Consider the following 20051-nt stretch of genomic DNA (forward strand, 5'->3'; position numbering starts at 1 on the left):
CTAACGTTGTCATCTTAAGACCAATGGTATAGCATATATGGGTCTACAATTAGAGCTACCAAAACTATTATTCAGTTTTAGCTATTTATGTGTGCATGATTGTAAATAGGATTGTAATAGGATTTTTCGAGGATTTTCAGGAGAGCAAAGGAAAGGAAAGACTTGGCATCTCTGTTTTTAGATATACCAGATATATGCCCAGCATCTTCTTGCTAAAAAGGAGAATCACAATACAGTCAAATTGGAAGGGTGGCAAGGATGCAGGATTTTGACTTGCTGTTGAAATCTGGTAGTAAAAGTGCCATAGCATTGCTTATGTAGACTTTCTAGAACTTTATACCAAGGAGGAACCTTTGCAATAATTTTGAGATCTGCAGAGAAGCCCTTCTATAAGTACTCTATCCACAGCTCACAGTTTATTAGCTTGGTGCTCATTGGAAAGAATGCCTCTTACATTGCTAGCCAGTGGGAAGATGGTAACCCCTACAAAAAGATCATTGGGGTCAGCAGTATTGGACTTAAGCGGCACAATTGCACATTACTTAAAGAACCTCCTAGGAACCTCTGGTGGGAACTTAGTGTTTGGACAGCATGAGTCCTTTCACACAAAGAATTTGCTATATCTCTGAAATTGTAGACATTTTAAGTGTTAATGCATTTTAGGCTCATTAGCCAAATACTATTTCTAGCTGGATCCATCACTGCATATCTAGGCCATTATTAGACCAAATTTTGACTATTTTAAAAAAAATCCTTTCATATGAAAGACATTGCCGCTGTGGCAGTATTATGAGTGACTGACTGACCTGGAGCGATCATGTTTAGTCATTACCTCTATCACTAGAAGGAAATAAAGGAATATTCTTCTTTTTGGACAGTGTCCAGAAACATTTGTTTCCTGCTCATGCTAAACTGTGTATCCGGAACTACTTGGTTTGTGGCACAGATAGAAAACCTGTTTTTGCAAAGCACCAGCATTCACTTGATTATAAATAGTTTATCAGCAAAGTCTTGTCATTACAGGTAGAAGGGTCCAACATTCCTCACATTACGTAAGTATTATTTGAATGTTACACAAAAACCTAAACCTCAAAGACATTACATGTAATAGGACATAGGGAAACTTGCAACTAATGAAATACTTCCATGTGGATTGATTCACAAACATCCATACCCCCATTTCTAAGGAGCATGAAGAATTAACACCATGATTGGTTATTGGTAAACCCAAAATATGTTTGTTTTTTGTTACCTAGTTTTTATATACTGGCCTTTTGGGAAAAATATGCAATAGTACAGAGGTTAGATAAAATATTTTGGGCTTTATAATGGCTTTTCTTAGTGAAATAGCATATTTTTAAATATATCAGATCAAAACTAGAGACAATTGGGAAGGAAAGAAGGAATAGGGTTTTGGTTAAAAAAATAGATAATCTTTCCAAATCATAAACAAATTGGATTATTTATTATTTTTAATATTATTATTACACAGTATTTATATAGCGCCAACATATTACACATGGCTTTACAAAGTCCATAGTCATGTCACTAGCTGTCTTTTTTTTTTTCTTCAAAAAAAGCTGACCACTATTTTCATGAAGGTTATAATCACATGGGTAAAAACAAATATCATTATCCTTGGGTCACCCAAACAATTGTTGGTGATTCGGGTACTGTAGCCTGTTCTGTCTTTTTGAGAGGGGTAGGGGGTAAAATAGAGGTAGCAATGTGCTGGGGGGACTAGAAGCATTGGCAGCATTTGCAAATGACCATTATTGCCTCCTGTACAACATAACTTAAGGTGCGTACACACTTCCAATTTTTATCGTTCAAAACGAACAACGAACGATCGATTGGGCAAAAAATCGTTCGTAAAAAAGTAACCAACGACGCCGACGAACGAGGAAAGTCGTTGGAAACGAACAACCGGACCGGCGGATCGGATTGGACGACGATCGTTGAACATCGTTCGTGTGTACGGTCGTTCGGTGATCGTCCATGGTCTGAGCATGCGTAATGAACGAACGTTCGTTCACTTTCCTGTCGTGCACATAGTTTCTCTATCGCTCAAACGATCGTATCCATTGTGTGTACAATATCTACGAACGATCGTGTCGTTATCTCTATGTGCAGGATCGGTGCTATACGATCGTTCGTAGATATCGTGCAGGATCGTTCGTCGTTCGTTTTCCAACGATAATAATTGGAAGTGTGTACGTAGCTTTATACCAACCTATTTTTTTGGAGGCAACTGAAAAAAAAAAGGTTTGGTTGAAAGCAAAAATCCCTAAAGTGTTTACAGACCTTAAGGCAACAAATACACTGTTGTCATCCCCCAGCAAGCATTCCCCAAAAGGAGACCAAAAGTCATTTTGTGTTTGTACCAGAACTGCCCTCTTCTCTGTGCGCTTGACCATAGTTTTGGTTTATTGTTGTAGGATTACATATTGCAGGACAAAGGGCAGTGCTGAGACATGAGCAGAGAATTCCTGTAACTAGATCCACATTTTCTGTTTTTACTTAACATTCCAGTTACAGTTTTCAACACACTTGAAAAATTTTACAGGAAATGACTTTTATGAAGCCAAAGACCATCAACTGCCCTTGTGTTTTGTTAATCCTGTGTTTTGTTTTCATGTTTTTAAAGGAGGATATTTAACATAGAGAAGATTAGTGCTTTTGCATGTGTGTGTACATGTGCAAATATTTGCCCATTTGACAGGCTGGCTATTTTTTTTAAAAATGTATTTTCAAATTTGACAGCCAAAAAAACAAAAATATACAATAAAGATGTACAAACAGCAATTGGGTAACATTATAACAAACATCCTAAGGCCTAAAGATCTTCTCCCAGCGTCCAAACATTTTTTAATTATTTTAAACAAGCATGCGGGGAGGGAACAAGGAGAGAAACAAGGGGCGAGGGAAAAAAGGGTATTCTCAAATAAAACTTAGTAACACACTTTAGGATGCTAAACACATATTAATTACCCTTGTGACATTGTATACAACCTTACAAAAGTAAACAATAGTACAATTATTGCTGATATATAAGGTATTCTGTTGACCAAATAAACTGCTCCCAATAAAATCAAGTATGCTTTTTTTATTTTTAATGTTTCATTGTGTGCCATCAAGTCTTCCATATTGCCCTAATATCATTTACTCTATTTATCCATTATTTTCATGGTCGGTGGTTCTGTTTGTTTCCATATTGCAGGAATACACAGTTTTGCAGCATTTAATAGATGGTGTAATAAGGAGGATCCATATTATTTCCTGCTTTCTGGCTATTTGTATGCAAGTCATTGACACCTTCAAGTCATACTGGTGTCTAAAAGGACAGCTGATTATAAATTCTGATATATATATATATATATATATATATATATATATATATTGATAGTCAGCCGAAGGGTGAATTAAAACATACTGGGTAGTCCTCCATTAGGAGTCTGTATTTGTACACTGGTACTTTAATTTTAAACCAGCTACATACATTCCAGGTGTATCAAAAACAAAAGGTGTGCACACTATAATTAGAAATCAGTCACAGCGTGTGTAGAAACACATGTCCTCTGCCAATTTGATGAAGAATAGGAAGGCATGGAACCAGTGTATATAGCAATAGCTCTGCAATATGCTTTCTGCTGATTGAAGAAATCGAGCACTAACTAGACAGCGGTTGTGTTAGACCTTTGCAAGGAGGCCACTGCAAAATTCTGGCAGGGCGTACATTGTAAGTTCTTTGGGGCAGGGTCCTCTCCTCCTGTGTCACTGTCTGTATTCGTCAGTCATTTGCAACCCCTATTTATTGTACAGCGCTGTGTAATATGTTAGAGCTATATAAATCCAATGTATTAATAATAATAATAAAGGGGTGGATTTCTCAGTCTGTGGCAGCTTTTGAAACAAAACTAACTGCAACACTTTGTTTACCTTTTAAACCTGGAATGTATCTAGATGATTTCAACATAAAGTTGAGTTGACCTTAAGGAACCTCTAAATTTAGAATTTAATTGCAAAAAATGTATCTATATTTAGTTTGTTTATTCTTTGAACCTCATTTTTTTTCTTATTCTGTGTTTTAAAGGGGGAACTAGAGAAGCTTAACCAGTCAACAGATGACATCAATCGAAGAGAAATTGAGCTGGAGGTAAGCCTTCTGTGTGTTTGTGTGTTGTGCAGTAAGATCAAATTTTGATGAAACTGTAATAATAATATAATGTTCTACTGTACGCTCACCTCACCACAACACCCCTGACCTCTCAGTCATGTGTCAAGCACAGACATTTTCAGCATGGTGGCTATTGTACTGCAAAATGACTATCACCCTCACATCACGTCAGCAATGTTTCTATTGTTAGGTAATCACCAAGTGTACTGTATCGAAAACTTAGGGGGTTATTTATAGAAAGGAAAACCAGAGGAAAGAAGATAAGAACAGAAGTCTGTCTCATAACAAACAATAATACTTTGCACATAATAAACTAAAAGGTATAATGCATTTGAACTGTAAGCATCAACTCTCCTTCTGTGCCTGTTTATTTTTGTCAGGTTGTATAAATTATCATCTTTATTTCATTTTAGCTTTACTAATTCAGTAAAGAAACTTTCCAAATACACCACTTTTTTCCAATGACCACACAAAAGTGTGATTTTATGATCAACATCAATGTGCAGTCTGTTCATTAATGGTAATTTATATTTAAAGCAACCCTATCATAAAAAATCCAAAACTGATATACCTACATTAAATTGAATGGAATACCTACCATCTCACTAGCTGCACAAATAGAACAGTGTTCCATTCAATGGAAATCCTTCATTGGCATATTGATACTTTTCAGACTATACGTTGACTGCAGCGGTCTATTGAAGGCTCGACTACACTGCTCCTATTCAACTGAACATGAGCAGCTAGAGCTCTTTCAGACCCCTGATGTAAAACCATGCAGTTTATTCTCTGGGAAAGGCAAAGTGCATCACAGGCAACCAGACTTGCACTTGGCAGTGGTGCAATTTCTAAAAAGCAACTTTTGACTTTCCGGAACTGTGCCGTGATCTTGTGCAGCTGCATGAAAAGGGGTTCCAACATCTCTCATTTACCTAAATAAAGATTGAGCCAGTGGCAGAAGACTGCGGGTCTAAATTAGCGATTATGCATGCGTCTGGCTGTGTGGTTCCTTTCCTACACTTGGAGGAAGAAATGCACAGTAATCTCAAACTCCTTGTAAAGGCAGTTCTCAAACTCTGTGATTTAACTGCATAGTAGTTGAAAAGGGGCAGCTGGGAGCAGCTAACAGCATTGATTTTGCAAAATTTCAAAGGGTCTTCTGGCAAAGTAAGTTTCAGGTAAATGTGTTTTTTTTTTTTTTTTTTTTTCAAGTCTTAAGGAAAGTTTGACCTGTCTGTGATATGCGTTATCTGCTTGTCCTTATGATTCCTCTCCTACATTCTGCAGAGTTTCTTCATTTTGGCTGTGTCTGGTGGTTTACATCTGGAAATGCTATGTTTGTCTAGTATCTTGTTCTTCCACCTTTCTGTTGAATATAAATAAAACAATAACAACCCTGAATACTGCATAATAGGACATTGTATACGGTGTAATATTAGGATTATTGTTGTACTTTTATGTAGTTATAATTTCCTTTATTTTAAAATACCAATCTTAATTTTATAGACAAGCCAGTGACCTAAACACCTTCCACAAAAAATCCAGTGCTAAAATTCTCAGTCCCATGTTATTCAGGGACCTGTCCGTCTAGATTTCTATCCTAATTAGGTACACCAGGAAATAAAGGGCTTTTTAAAGGGCTTTCTCAAGAAGTAAAGTAGCTAGGTCACAAGTCTCTACAGTAACTCTCTTTAACTCCCAAAGTCACAAGACCCTGCCAGGGTATCCCCAAACATACTCCCTTTTAAATTCTAATACATTTATATATGGAAAAAGACGTGTAAAATGCAACACTATTTCATATACACCTTATATTTCTTACTATGCCTTTTCATGAAATAAAACATTTGAAAAGTGTTGACATGCTATTTTTATTTCTTGCACAATTGAAAATTATTCTAGTGACATTATGAACTTGCTGTGTCTGTTTTACAAGAGTCACCGCCCTACTACTCGGAACTCTGTACCTTCTACGGATAAATCTTTTTTTTTTTTTTCTTCCTTATAAAATAGTTAATATTTATCAGCACATTTTGTAAGCTATTCAGCCAAAACATTTAGCCATTTTAGAAGGCAGAACACAAAAGTAATAAAAAAAAAATGTAATGTATTTAAACAATTCTAATAGGGTACAAGGATTTTAGTACTATGAATACTAACTGCTATGGAACAGAATGTTCATTTTATATATCTGTAGTTTTACATTTGGTTTTGAGACCTAATTGTAGCAGCATTTTACCGTACATGTGGGTTATATCATTACTGTTTAGAATATGGGAAAGCCTTAATGCCTACAAATATTATATTAGGTTGACTTTTAAAAAAAATGTAACAGTTTCATACCCCACAGGTTTCTGAGATAGAACCTACTTTTTTTTTCTTGGCATAATTTTTAAGTAGAACACCCCTGATCCAATATTCATGTTTTCTGCAAAAAGTCTTTACAACCACATACTTTTTTTACCAATACTTGCCTGGTAAATAATTGTAACAAGAGTGAAATTATTTAGGTTAAATTTAACATATAACAAGCACTTTTTATTTCATTATGTTAAGTTTTTGCCAACTAAAAAGCTCTTGTAGTCTTCTTTTAGCCAAATTTTTGGGGTTTTGTTACGAGCAGTGCACATATATTGCTGATACGTACACCATTTTCCCAAACTACTTGTCCCAAAAGCCCCAAAGCCGGACTACTTTTTTCCTGGTTCCACTTCTTGACTTTGAGAATACATTTGAAAGAAAACTTTTTTAATAAATATTGATGTATATTTGTGTGTTTTCATCAGACCTAAAAGGTGCAGTTAGAAACAGGGATTTGTATCCTATAAAAAAGAAACTAAAAAAAGACCATGTTTCTAAATTTGGACTTTTTTGTCAATTCCTTAACAGTTGTTAGTTTTAAACATAAATTATATGACAAGCCTACTGAAGGAATAATATTTATAGGTCAAGAGCAGTTACTTCACTGGAATACCAACAGTAATTGGTCAGTTACAGAGCTTCGTAATAACCAGGATGGATATTCTTGAGTTTTCTTTAAAGTTATGTTTGCATACCTGATGCAATGTGTGATAGCCTTTCCTGTTCATAAAACCTTTTTTAAAACAATTACAATCTGTATTCCTTTAGCTCAAAAAAAAAAAAAAAAGGACAAATGTGTAGATCAGAAAACTGTTGATGATTTTTATGCAGCTGTACTGCACTTATATTTTTCCAACAATTGAATCCAAGAGTTTTACTAAAACTAAGAGTTTTAAAGATTTATTTTAAAAAATACTAAATATATTCGAAATTGACTACATTTGAAACATGAATCAAATCGGGGATAAAAATCTAGATCCTTGAATGCAAAATTCATGATTGTGGGGTCAGCATTAGAGAAACTTTAATTCTTCACCTTGACACTTAACTTCAAGTAAAATGATTGACTTTCCTATTAATATTTTGCCAGTACTGCAGGTCTGTGTACATTCCTTGATACTTTTTAAGCTTTTATCTGATTGTAACTTGCATGAAAAAATAATGTAACAAGCCAGCACATTGTACTCTAGCTACGAAGGACAGTAAAGTTTAATTTGATATAATATAATCTCAGAGTCTTTGTTTATAAGACATTGTGTACCCTGGAACAGCCGCGGGGAAAGTCATGCATGGCATGGCCTACCCTAATCATGGCTGATGAAGCAAGGTACAAAGTGTATTATTTAGAAGGAAGAGTGGTAATGTATTGAGCTGGTATCATTTTGTGCTTTTATCTTGCTTGTTCAATAGATAATCTTGTTTAACAAAATTCTAGTCAAAAAAGTCAATATTTGTGTTTTAATAAGCATTGTCTAGGATTTTATTTTAACAAGCACTTGCTTGCTTAGTTATCATGCCTAAATTTGTAGCTAAAGCTACATACACACGTGCAATTATTGTCGTTGTAAAGGATCTTTCACGATCCTTTCCAACCACTAAGAATTGCACGATGCATGCAGCACCGTTCTGCTCTATGCAGAGGGGAGGGGGAGAACGACGGAGCAGAACCCCTCTGCATGCTCTCCCCCTTCACTGCTATTATGATCATTTGTCTTCCATCATCAGTTGTCCGTCCATACGCCAGACTCTCGTCCGATATCGGCCCTGAGCTGATTATCGGACGGGATGCATTGGACGTGTGTACGTAGCTTTAGAGAATTTGAACTTGAGAAAGCGATAAAAAAATTGAAGAAGTATCAGTCATTTCTACGTCAAAATGATCAGTAGTTCTATAGGTATATTTTCCTTAAATGATATGCAATTCATAAAATTTCCTGTAAAACTTTGGCTTTACCTTTCTGCCTTTTAAACCTTTTTTTATTGGCCACACTAGTGATAGGCAGCTACACCTTTACATAAAAAATGTTAGTAACCTTTTTTGAAAAAAGTAGGAACCTAGAGATATTTGCACATATCTGCAGTAGCATTTATTGCTTCCGCTTCCCCTAATTCCAAGCATTGAATCTAAATGAGTAAAGCTCCCAACACTTTTCGTTAGTGGCAGATCTTGAAAACTTCAACACATTTTTGTTGCCCGACTGTACGATGGGATATCTCATTGGCCAATAGATGTGTGTCAGGTAAGAGGGGCAATGGCATGAGACTACGTAGAAATGCCAGGCCAATGTTTAGGCCGGGGTTCCTCCAGAGGTTGCTTGAGGCTCATTGAGCAATGAGTTTTGCAGCATTTTAACAGAATGCAATGATCTTCTTGTGTTATCTGTAACAGTGGAAGCCTTCCCGATGGCCAGCAATTTAAGAAGCATTCTTCTACTGACCACCACAATAATGTCCTTTGAGTTGTGGATGTAGTTATTTCATGGGATCCCCCATGTGTTAAAAGGTCAAGAAACACGGGTTTAGACATTAAGAGGGTATTGAAAGCTGTCAATAATATGTGCAGCCAACGTTATGCCCCTATTTTTTTTTATCCCCAAGAAGGGTCATTTCAAGGCACCCAGGAGCAATAGGTAATTTTAAGCACCTCCACAATCTGTTCTGACAGTAGAGAATAGTAATTTTGTAAAACTTTATTTTATAATGATTGGCAGATCCAGACATGCAGGCACCTTACATTTAAGTAAATCCAAATTATTTTAATGCTCCATATTCTCTTACATTTTAGGACCAATAGGATGGCTCAAAGTGTGATAGACAGCCTTACTGACCAATATGGAGGCTTGGGAAATGACGTGTCCAAATGTGACTTTAATAAAGCATTCTTCATCAGCCAGTGTAACTAAAACTTAGGAGAAACCAGCTTGTGACAGACAGTAAAATGTGATCTTTCTCTGACTTCATAAATATGCATGTCTCTCAAGCTTGACTATTTACAGATGTTTGGCTAGAAGGCTGCAAGATTCCCTGTGGGGTAATAATGTGTTTATTTTTTCAAAATGAAAGGGGAAGCTTTCATGCAAAACCATGGTACTTTCCCATAAAAGTTTTCTTACAAGTTGCGATGGAGAAGTATGTTAATATTATGCTATTACCAGTATTTTTGTGTCATGGGTTTTTACTCTACATATAGATTGGTGGAAAGCAATATAGACAACATAAGCAGGTTTAATCTATTTTTTATTATCTAGACTTAAGGTTCAAGTTGTGTACATGTGTATTTACAATGTAGTAAATTCGGGTAATACAGTGTGCTTATTGTTCTTGGTGACTCCTTTCTATATGACCCAGGTACTATACAAATTAAAATGTACCTCTATATGCCTTTGTCAACTTTAGTTGCCCTCCTTTGTTTTACTTTTCAGAATATGTTTTTTTAAGTGGGTAGTTCTTCTATTCTATCTGCTTGTGGAACAGTTGTCTGACCGCAGTGTGGTGCACATGTAGTCTGTAGTTATTTTGAAAGAGGTTTAAAAATGGCAACTTTCACCAGAATCAGTTCTCCACCTGTTTATTATTGTAGGCTCAAAATCATATTACATAGGCTCAAGATATTACGTGTTTGTTATGCTTACCCTGAAACTAACTATAACCTAACCCAATCCCTAAAATGAACTGAACCCCTAATTGACCATATTTGCCCTATCAGGAAGCCTTCAAAGAAAGGCCAGTGCCTCTATTTTGATGTCTTTCCAGGTCAAGAAACTTCAGACCTGGGTGATTAAGTAAGCCTGAAATAGATCTGGTTCCGGATTTAAAACATTTTGTCAATTGAATAGCAAATTAATTTTAAGGATTTCATTCCATGTTTGCAGATTCACTTGCTGAAGGATGAGTCTATCTTCTCCAGTCTTGGAGAGCCTAAAGCAGATCTAAACTAACCTTTTATATAAGGTAAAAAATACTTTTTTTTTTTGGGAGGGGGTAAAAGAAAGCGGAAGTATGTGCAGAGAATTTGAGAATGGGAGTGCAGAGCCTCCTGGGAAACATATGTCATGCATCCCAGGAAGCTTTTGGATGCTCCATCTGCGCATGCCCTATTTCCCCATCTATCGCAGGCTATGGCACCCGATCTCACGTCTTCACAGTGCGAGATCAGATGAGGGTGAAAAGAGGGCAAAGAAGATGGTGGTGCTAGAATGAAGGTGGATTTCAGGATGACGTGGGACCTGATCCAGGAAATCTCCGGATGGATCGACTGATCAGGGAAAGTAAAGACCTGTGCTAAAGTTCTGCACTAAACTCTCTAGCTAGTTCTATTCTTCAATTGGTTCAATAGAGGGACATTTCCTGGAAGCAGCAGTTCTCTTGGGATTTATTAGTACAGATTCAAAAAATGTGGGTCATAATATACAGTGAGAATATTTGAAACTAGCCCTAAGTTTACCACACATGTTACAATGTCCTTTGGGGTGCAAGCGCCTGCCTTATTGGAAATATATTATTTGCATTGTTTAGGTAGGATAATAGTGGAAAGTTTTGCTAAATCCAAAGTTGATAGTGCATATGTTGTATGGTGAGATTATACTGTGTATGGTGACATTTACATATCCCACAGATTGGTTGCTATAATCTACCATGGTGGTTAACATTTTCATCTATAAAAGATGACTGTTACACATATTAAGCAAGAGCCAATACCTATAAATTTTAGAAAGACTGAATATTACTGTTTTAAGTGAGTATTTCTTTTAAAGTATTTTTAACTTCAACTTGTAGAAGTATCTGTCTTTATTTAGGTTCTCGTATTTTACTTGAAAGCAAGAGAATAACTAGGTATAGTAGGAGCAGTAATTCAAACCAAATCAAGCTGTACTGAGACGAATTATGGGTGCAGATTGTAGATAAGTAAAGAGGTACAGCCCCAATTGGCTGCTGATTCCTTATTGGTAATTTGTCAGGTTGCAGGCAGGTCAGTGAATAAACTGTAGTGCTTAAATATCTGGACAAAACAAACAAAATTTAGTTCATTTTTATACTATATCTACCTTTACTGTTGGGTCTCCATGCTTGGAGAAGTGTTTATCAGTTCCTCTTTGTGCTCAACCACACCATCCTGTATAAAATACATATTGTAGTAATCATTTTTAATGTAATTTCACTTCTCTTTTTATTATGAGAGCTTCTGTCAGTTTAATTTTTTAATGCATGCACTGCTATGCATTATAAAACTTGCTATTGCACACTTGGTTATTCTCAGCTCTCACTCAATGGGGTTGAAAGCACTTTAAGCTGTTCACTTACCAAAATGAATTAAACTTGCAGGAGATGTTTAACTTGGCTTGATAAATGAGACGAATTGTTTGCAAGAAAAAAAAGTTGTTTTTATTTCTTCCTAAATTCTTTCCATGTGTCTGGGTAATCTTTGAAATGTGAATTTTCGCCTCATTCTCCAAGCTGAGTATCCATTAGAAGGTGATAATTCACCTTGGTAAGTGTACAGCCTAAATTCCTTTAGCAACTCAACCTCAATGATTCTGCTTGAATGCCATGAACTTCCAGCAATGGAATTGATTTATTAAAGCTGGCCAAGGCGAGGATACACTTTCATCAGTGAAGCTGGGTATTCTAGCAAACTTGGAATTTCTTCAGTCCTTTGCCATTTACTGGCAAATGTTTTAGATCCTGGGCCAGATCCATTGCAGGTTTGGTGGATCAACCAGCTTCACTGATGAAAGTGTATCTTCTCCAAATAATAAATCAGGCCCATTGTTTTATTCTGTGTAGATCTTTAATGATTGGTCTAATAAGTGGCTTGGAAAATTAGAACATGCTGAAAGTATTCAGGAAACTTTTCTGTATAAATAAAATTGTGTTTATGTAAAACACGCAGTCTTGTGATTGCTGACACGTTATTCTAAACACATATACAGGGACCGCACAGATGGGTTCATGTATCTTAGCATTACGATCTTGGCACAGGACTGTATGCTTTCAATACCGACCATTCCTGCTCCTAAAAAAACATTTAACCATTCAGGGGTTCAGATAGTATTAGGGGTTGAGATGGTTACAGCTTGTTGTAGGTTCAAAAGTTAGGAGCTACATTTTTGATAACATTTTGCAGTTCATTGGTTCTTAAACAAGGTTACTGCATTACTTTTCCTTTTTTCAGGCAAAGAACTTTTTTTTTAGCAAGTAGAGAAAATACACTGCTTTATAAGTACCGTATTTTTTGGCGTATAAGACGCACTTTTTCTTCCCCAAAACTGGGGGGGAAAAGTGGGTGCGTCCTATACGGGGAATGCAAGTTTTAAAAATAAATAAAACCGGTAACATACTTACCCGATCCTGCGTGCTTCTGCGATCTTCTCTCCTCTCCTCCTGGCTGCAGCGCGTGTCCCCGCCTTCCTGCAGACCCAGTGAGGAGAAGCCTGCGCACGCGATCCCGGAAGCAGGCTAAGAGACAAGCGTGCCCCCGCGATCCCGGAAGCAAGCCGGCGGAGAGAAACGGACCGGTAAGTGGGAAGGAATGATCAGCAGGGGATAAATAGGCACAGAGTGGGGAATTTATCCTCTTCTGATCACTCTGTGCCAATTTATCCCCTTTTGATCGCCCTGTGCCTATTCAACCCCTTCTGATCACTCTGTGCCAATTTATCAGAAGGGGTTGAATTGGCACAGCGTGATCAGAAGGGGATAAATTGGCACAGAGTGATCAGAAGGGGATGAATTGGCACAGGGCGATCAGCAGGGGATAAATTGGCACAGAGTGATCAGAAGGGGATGAATTGGCACAGGGCGATCAGCAGGGGATAAATTGGCACAGAGTGGGGAATTTATCCCCTTCTGATCACTGTGCCAATTTATCCCCTTCTGATCGCCCTGTGCCAATTCAACCGCTTCTGATCACTCTGTGCCAATTTATCAGATCACAGGGTGATCAGAAGGAGATAAATTGGCACAGAGTGATCAGAAGGGGATAAATTGGCACAGAGTGATCAGAAGGGGATAAATTGGCACAGAGTGATCAGAAGGGGATAAATTGGCACAGGGTGATCAGAAGGGGAATAATCTTTTAGAATCTTTTTTTTCTAGATTTTCCTCCTTTAAAATTGGGTGCGTCTTATATGCCGGAGCGTCTTATACACCGAAAAATACGGTAATCCTAATGTAAGTATGTGTTAGTTGTAGTTTTGTTTTTTTTTGGAAGGAGGGGTTTACTTTTAATTCCCCATCTCTTTGCTATATACATATAATTTTGTACATGAAAACTCTGTGTTTTTTAAGCAATTAATAGATTTTACGGAGTATTATCTGGGAGCTTTTACTCCCAGTAGTGATTTGTAATTTTGCAGATGTAGGTCACTTTTGTCTTGTACTCTTACCTATGGTAAAGTTGACTTTGTCCATTCCTGCTAATCAGACATTACTCATGTTCTTAGTATGATGTTTCAATGAACTACAGTTAAGCCTGATGATTTCTAAAATATTAGATTGTCATCTTCCATCCAGCCTTAATGCGATCATTCAAGGTAGAGTGATTTCCAGCTGTGCAATAAGCTCTTATTAGAGATAAGACAGGAGACCAGCAATGTACCTTTACTATAGAGGACGCGGCCAATAATGTCGAAATTAAATGGAAATAACTGTTGTCCCTTCTATTTTTTTTTTAATTTACTGATTATATGTACTTTTTCAGAGATAAAGCTTAACGAGTAATAATGGAAGTATAAAATGCTGTAACCTCAAGAAACCAATATTCTGTAATACATTTTGGTGTACTACAAAGAGATCAGATTTGATTGGTGGTTGTTTGTTTTGATAAATTATAATTAGGGGTAAGGTGTTTGGTTAAAGTCTAAACCCTAATTTGATGATGTTTAATTTGAAAAACAAAAACATAACAAACCATTGCTGTCTTTCTTATAGAATACTATTGTACGCTTTCTCATTCATGTTGTGTCTTAGTACTACTAATCTCCTATACCTGGGATCTCCAAACTATGGTTGCAAGGCTCATCTTTACCTACTGGCTCTTTTAGTCTGGTCCAGCAGCATTGTCACGCAATCAATGCTTCATTGACCCCTGTTACTTTACCCCTTGGTCTGTAAGAACATGGCTGCCAAGGTCAGGTAGCTTCCTGATGTTGGCAACCATTTTAATGAAGATCAGCAAGTTCAAAAAAACGCCAATCGTGCCACTAAGTCATATGGTTGATAAGCCCATTCTAGTAGACTGGAAGGGGATTCAATGTAAAAATACCAGTTCATTAAAAACTGGTATTACATGAAATTCACTGGCAGCTAATCTACAAGAAAATGGTCACTGAGGCCTAGAAGGCCTTCCTTACCTCAACCACCATTGTCTTGTAGACCAGCAGGTATAGGACAGTGAAATGGCCTCTCAACCAAAACGTTTGGGGGGACCCCTGTCCTATACTTCTTCTTTTATCCATTTCATGAATAATAAGCTTTTGCTACAGTGCCAGCTGCACGTCATTGCTCTAGACTTGTTCTGGTGACAATTGTGAATTATGCCTGTACAATGTGAATCAAAGGTGGAGTAAAATTGTAAGAACATTGTCACCCCTAACCAGAAATGCCTAAACAAGGTTCCTTATAGTAGACTCACCAGGATTTGCTGCAGACTTTTTCATGCAAGAATGAAAATGTTGAAATATTACCATGTTTGAATTTATTTATTATATTATTTGTTTAGGCTTAGATCTACCTTTAGAATTTTCGTAGGATGGTTTAAATCATATATTTCAGGATCATGTATCATTTATTTCAGGAAGCCCGACAGAAATTCCGGTCTGTGTTAACAGAAGCTACGCTAAGGCTGGACGAAATGGTAAAGAAAATAGGAAAATCTGTGGAAGATTCCAAACCGTACTGGGAAGCGAGAAAAGTAGCCAGACAGGTATGTAGTTGCTGCACTTCACATTCTGTAATCACACACACAGTTGAATGCTCCAGGGAGATTTTATTTCCCCTGGACTGGTTAGGCATGCTTAGAGCAACTGACTGGAATGCCTTCAGGCTGTTCTGGAGCGTTTGTAAACTTTTAACCTCTCACGCAATCATTGAAGATTTGTGTCAGCTCTGTGAAATGGAAATGATAAATTCCAAGTTTCAAAATCCCCTCCCCTTCCCAACACTTAAACCAGATGTGAACCCTTCACCAAATAAAGAAGGAAAAATGTCACAGGTTTATTGAACAATGCTGAACCAGAACTATTAGGTAAAATAAATGCAGCTAAATGCCATTTCTGGATTGTTATTTTGGAAGTTACAAAACTGCGTCCCCTTTTTTTTTTTTTTTTTTTTTTTTTTTTTTTACAGCAAAGTGTAGTGGAAGGAGATGATCATTAGGAAGTAGATTGTCACATTCGCTCACCGCCAGGTTTTTTCAGCAGTGACTTTGGAAGTATTTGTACTGATGATGTGTGGCTTGGCACATGCATCTGTAGAATTTCTACAGGAGTGCTAAGGAGAGTGACAGTGATTTTCTGTTTCAGAGACGGTTTAGAAGCTGTATAACCTTGTAAAAGAAAGTTTTGTTTTTACAACATTATATAGCAGGATCACCAGGTAATACTGATTATATAGCGATTTAAAATGACAGAAAAATACGATTATACTTAGGTTTAAGCGGCCAAGCGTTGCAGTATATTTTATTTCAGTTTCTGGCTTACATTTGCTTTTGATGAAAATTCATAGCTCACACCAGAAGCCACTATACACCTGCAAGCCAGTTACACACACGTCTTGCACAGTCCATACATAAACGAGACTGGTGATTACCAAATCTTTATATATGTGCAGTACTGTGCTAATTGGCTCAGAAATGCATAGTAAATAGAGTTACTGCCAATTGTTGGTATAAAAGAATTTTTAGTTAAATGTTGGGTAGGGTTTTTGGAAAAGACTGTACATATCAGCTGCAAGCTAGGCAGGCACTGAAAATGTAAATTTCTCTTAATGGTATTGGAACATATTTGTAAAATTCATCATAGCACATAACGTAATATTGATTCTGATACAATAATAATAAACCAAATAACAAAAAAAAAGTAACTTGATCAACTTTTTAAACATTGCAATTTTTGGAAGTTTTTATCTCAATGCATAAGATATTTTGCATACTGCCATGCACAGTTATTGAAATAAAACTTGGTTCTTCAGTTACAGAAGTTTAAAGGTGAATTCCAAACCAAATATTGTTTTTAGTTTTGGATGAAGTGGGTAGGTTCACAACCTCTGTCTGTATTTAATGCTTTTTATATCCTCATTGGAAAGATTAACCATCTTTATCCCTCCTGATTCCTACAAAATTGTAAAGCGATTGTTTTTCTCTGGTATATGATCAGCTGAAAAAATTGGTGGTAGGAGAGGATATTGGGAGGATGATCAGATTCTTGGGTTTGGATGGTTTTACCTCTTATGACAGATGAAGGAATTTTTCTGTAAGATTATCGGATGGGCTTAGTTTGGTGAGCTTAAAAGATTGTCAAAGCCCAATGTGCCAGAGTTTAGATCCATTTTTCCAGTTTAGATCCATTTTTCCTATTGATTCAAACTAGAAGATGTGTGAATCCTGGGAAAAAGTTGTGTAAATCTTGGGTGAAAAATATTCATAACTTTATCATCAAATGCATCATTTGTTTATTGTTACAGGGTCATTTTTCTATCTCACTTCCTGTTTAGGGGTATAGTGTCACCAAGTCCACCTAAATCTTTTTTTTTTTATTATTTGAATGTTTTTCCCACCTATTGTGATTCACATCCTTCTCTCTTAAAACGATAAATGATGTCATTCACATCTGGTCCCTCAAAACATCAAGCATAAGAAAATAAACTAGGTCATACTTATGTGGGAGTTTTGAAAGTTTATGGCATATTGACTGTTTTAAACTGCAATTAAAATTTAACGTCAGTCAGTAGTACTACAGGCGTACATAACGTTTCCTTTATTTACTTTGTGGAAGCGTAGGTGGAATAATAAGCCTTTGTTATATGTAAGCTACTTTGGTGATGTATATTTTCCTCACATATTGTTTTATGAATAACTCACAACATTTGAAAGTAGGAAAAAAAGGGCAAATACAAAGTCAGAGACTCACAAATTGTGCTGTGGCAAACTGTAGCCCTGGTCGAGTGCTTGGAGGGTAACTAAGAAATGACTTGCCTAATGTATTATTCACAAGAGTATTGCACATTGACCATTTATCCAACCTCAACTTTGTGGATTTAACCTTTTTCACCAGATTAAGTATTTCCATTGGCTCATTTTGAAATTTCCTCTTGTCTTTAGAAGTGAAAATTCCCAGTGGGAACACAGATAATAATAAAAACTTGGCAGATGATCAAATCTATTTGATCCTAATATTTGAAAATGTCTTGCAATATACTCAGTGTATGTTAAGTGGCTCCATAGTTTTTGCTGTAATGTCTTACTTTTTCTTATCTCAGAACGTTAGGAGGTATGGTTATAGGGTCACATTAATGCTACTACTACTGTGCATGGTGCACTACCATGCATTTGAATGGTTTTATTAAGAAATGGCAGCAAATGCATGAACTTTTTTGTTTACCAGCACTCTCCAACGCAGGTGTGTCTGAAAGAAGTATTGGGGTGTCAATCAGAATGAATGATACTGCTGTGGGATGAATGATATCACTGTGGGCAACCCCTTTTTATTGTACGGTGCTGCATGATATTGTGGTACTATATAAATACTATACTATATAAAGACTGTTGTTAGTAATAACAATATCAGTCACATGCCTGAAACAAGCATGCAGCTAAATGCAACACAATTAGCTGAATACCAAAACCGCAGGCTCATTTTAGGTTGGTGATTCAGAAAATATTAAATTTAAAGGATCAGAAGACCAATCAGGCAAGCAGGATTTGTTGGAATCAAGTCAGCAATGGCAGCTTTTATTAGCTCTATCAAAAGGTTTAAACTAGAAAAAACAGACCTTCAGACATGCCTCTTCTTTGATTTCTCCTTAGATAACACGTAGTTCTTTGGAAATTCCTCATCCTCTATTAACCACCTGGCCGTTAAGCCCGAGCATGCTCGGGGTAAAAATTTTTGCAATTTTCGTTAACCCCGAGTTTTTCTCACCAGGTGGTTAAATGTAAACAAATGTTATATTGCAATCCGATTGTCATACATTGTATGACAATCGGATTACAACTGAAAGGAAATACTCACCCAGTGTCCGCAGCTCCTCTTGCTGGCATCTGCAGTGAGATGTATAGCACAATGCAGAAATCCTGCATTGTACTGTGCATCTCTCCGGAGATACGAGCAGCTGCAGCTTCCAGCCTGTGCCTGTGTCTCTGTGTAAGGCACGCAGGGAAATCCCCCCCCACATCACTCGGAGGATGAGTCATCTTCCAGTGATGTGATTGGTGATGTATGGGGGTGTGTCAGGGAGGGAAATTTAAAAGCAGAGTACAATGTAATCTGCTTTTAAATGGTTTTTACAGTACAAAAACACCACACAACATGAAATAAAAATAAAAGTACATTTTTAATTTTATTTTTAGATTACATTGTTGTCTATTATTTCATTATTGTTTTAAATTATTATTTATATTTATGTATTATATTATAATTTATGATTTTAATATAATAAATAAATATAATTATCATACCCGGGAGTTAACCCTAAGAATTACAAGCCCACAATATAAACAAAAATTTCTATGCAAAAAAAAATAGGATAAGATTTTATTAAAAGTATTTTTCTTTTTACATGATTGTGTGTTTCAAACTTTTTTTTATATTCATGATATCTACCCTTGTTCGGACATATTTCTGTAACTTACAGGTCTAAAATGTAAAAAAAAAAATTTCATGAAAAACAGTGTAACGCTTTTGGTACAGAAATCTAGACATCAGTGTAACGCCCAGGAGGTTAAATGTTTATTTATATAAAAACAACATATAACATAATAAGGTTAATCAAAAGAGAGAGAGAGAGTAATGTATTAATGCATACTGGTGCAAGAGAAACTGGATTTACAAGTTGATGAAAAGAAATATAAAGTCTGCCTAAAGTCAGACACACAGATAACAACTTTCCTCCACTGTCTTTTGCATTGGTGGAGATTAAACAGACCATTGTTATCTAAGTAGCTCTAGTGTGAGCTAAGTACCAAACCATGAATGCCTCTTCACCCTCTGTGTCTGTATTGTAGGAGAAGTTCATTGATTGGACAAACCAACCCACGATCGCCCCTTTACTCTCCTCTACAGTGGTATGATAAAATTAGCCCAGGGATTGGACATTGCAGTCCAGGCACTCATCTTAATCCTCCCTGGCAGTGGTAATATTGGTTAACTCCGCTATAGGACAGAACAGACCATGAACTCCCCTTCACCCTTTTTTCCATTTGTATCATAGTATGATCTGTGATTGGGCAGCACACACCCTACCTACCTTTCTCTCTGCATAATTCTGTCCAGATCGTTTTTTTTAATTCTCTATTATT

General features: G+C 36.6%; 1 protein-coding gene across 1 annotated transcript in view; it reads left to right on the forward strand.

Annotated features, from left to right (window-relative positions):
- SH3BP5 (SH3 domain binding protein 5) overlaps positions 1-20051 on the forward strand; it is a 47146-nt gene that overhangs the window by 8584 nt on the left and 18511 nt on the right. Inside the window, exons 2-3 of the mRNA XM_072412348.1 lie at positions 4094-4156; positions 15333-15461. Coding sequence (XP_072268449.1) covers positions 4094-4156; positions 15333-15461 — 192 coding nt within the window. The remainder of the gene's footprint in view (positions 1-4093; positions 4157-15332; positions 15462-20051) is intronic.

This window comes from Pyxicephalus adspersus, chromosome 5 (assembly GCF_032062135.1).
Source record: "Pyxicephalus adspersus chromosome 5, UCB_Pads_2.0, whole genome shotgun sequence".
NCBI lineage: Eukaryota > Metazoa > Chordata > Amphibia > Anura > Pyxicephalidae > Pyxicephalus > Pyxicephalus adspersus.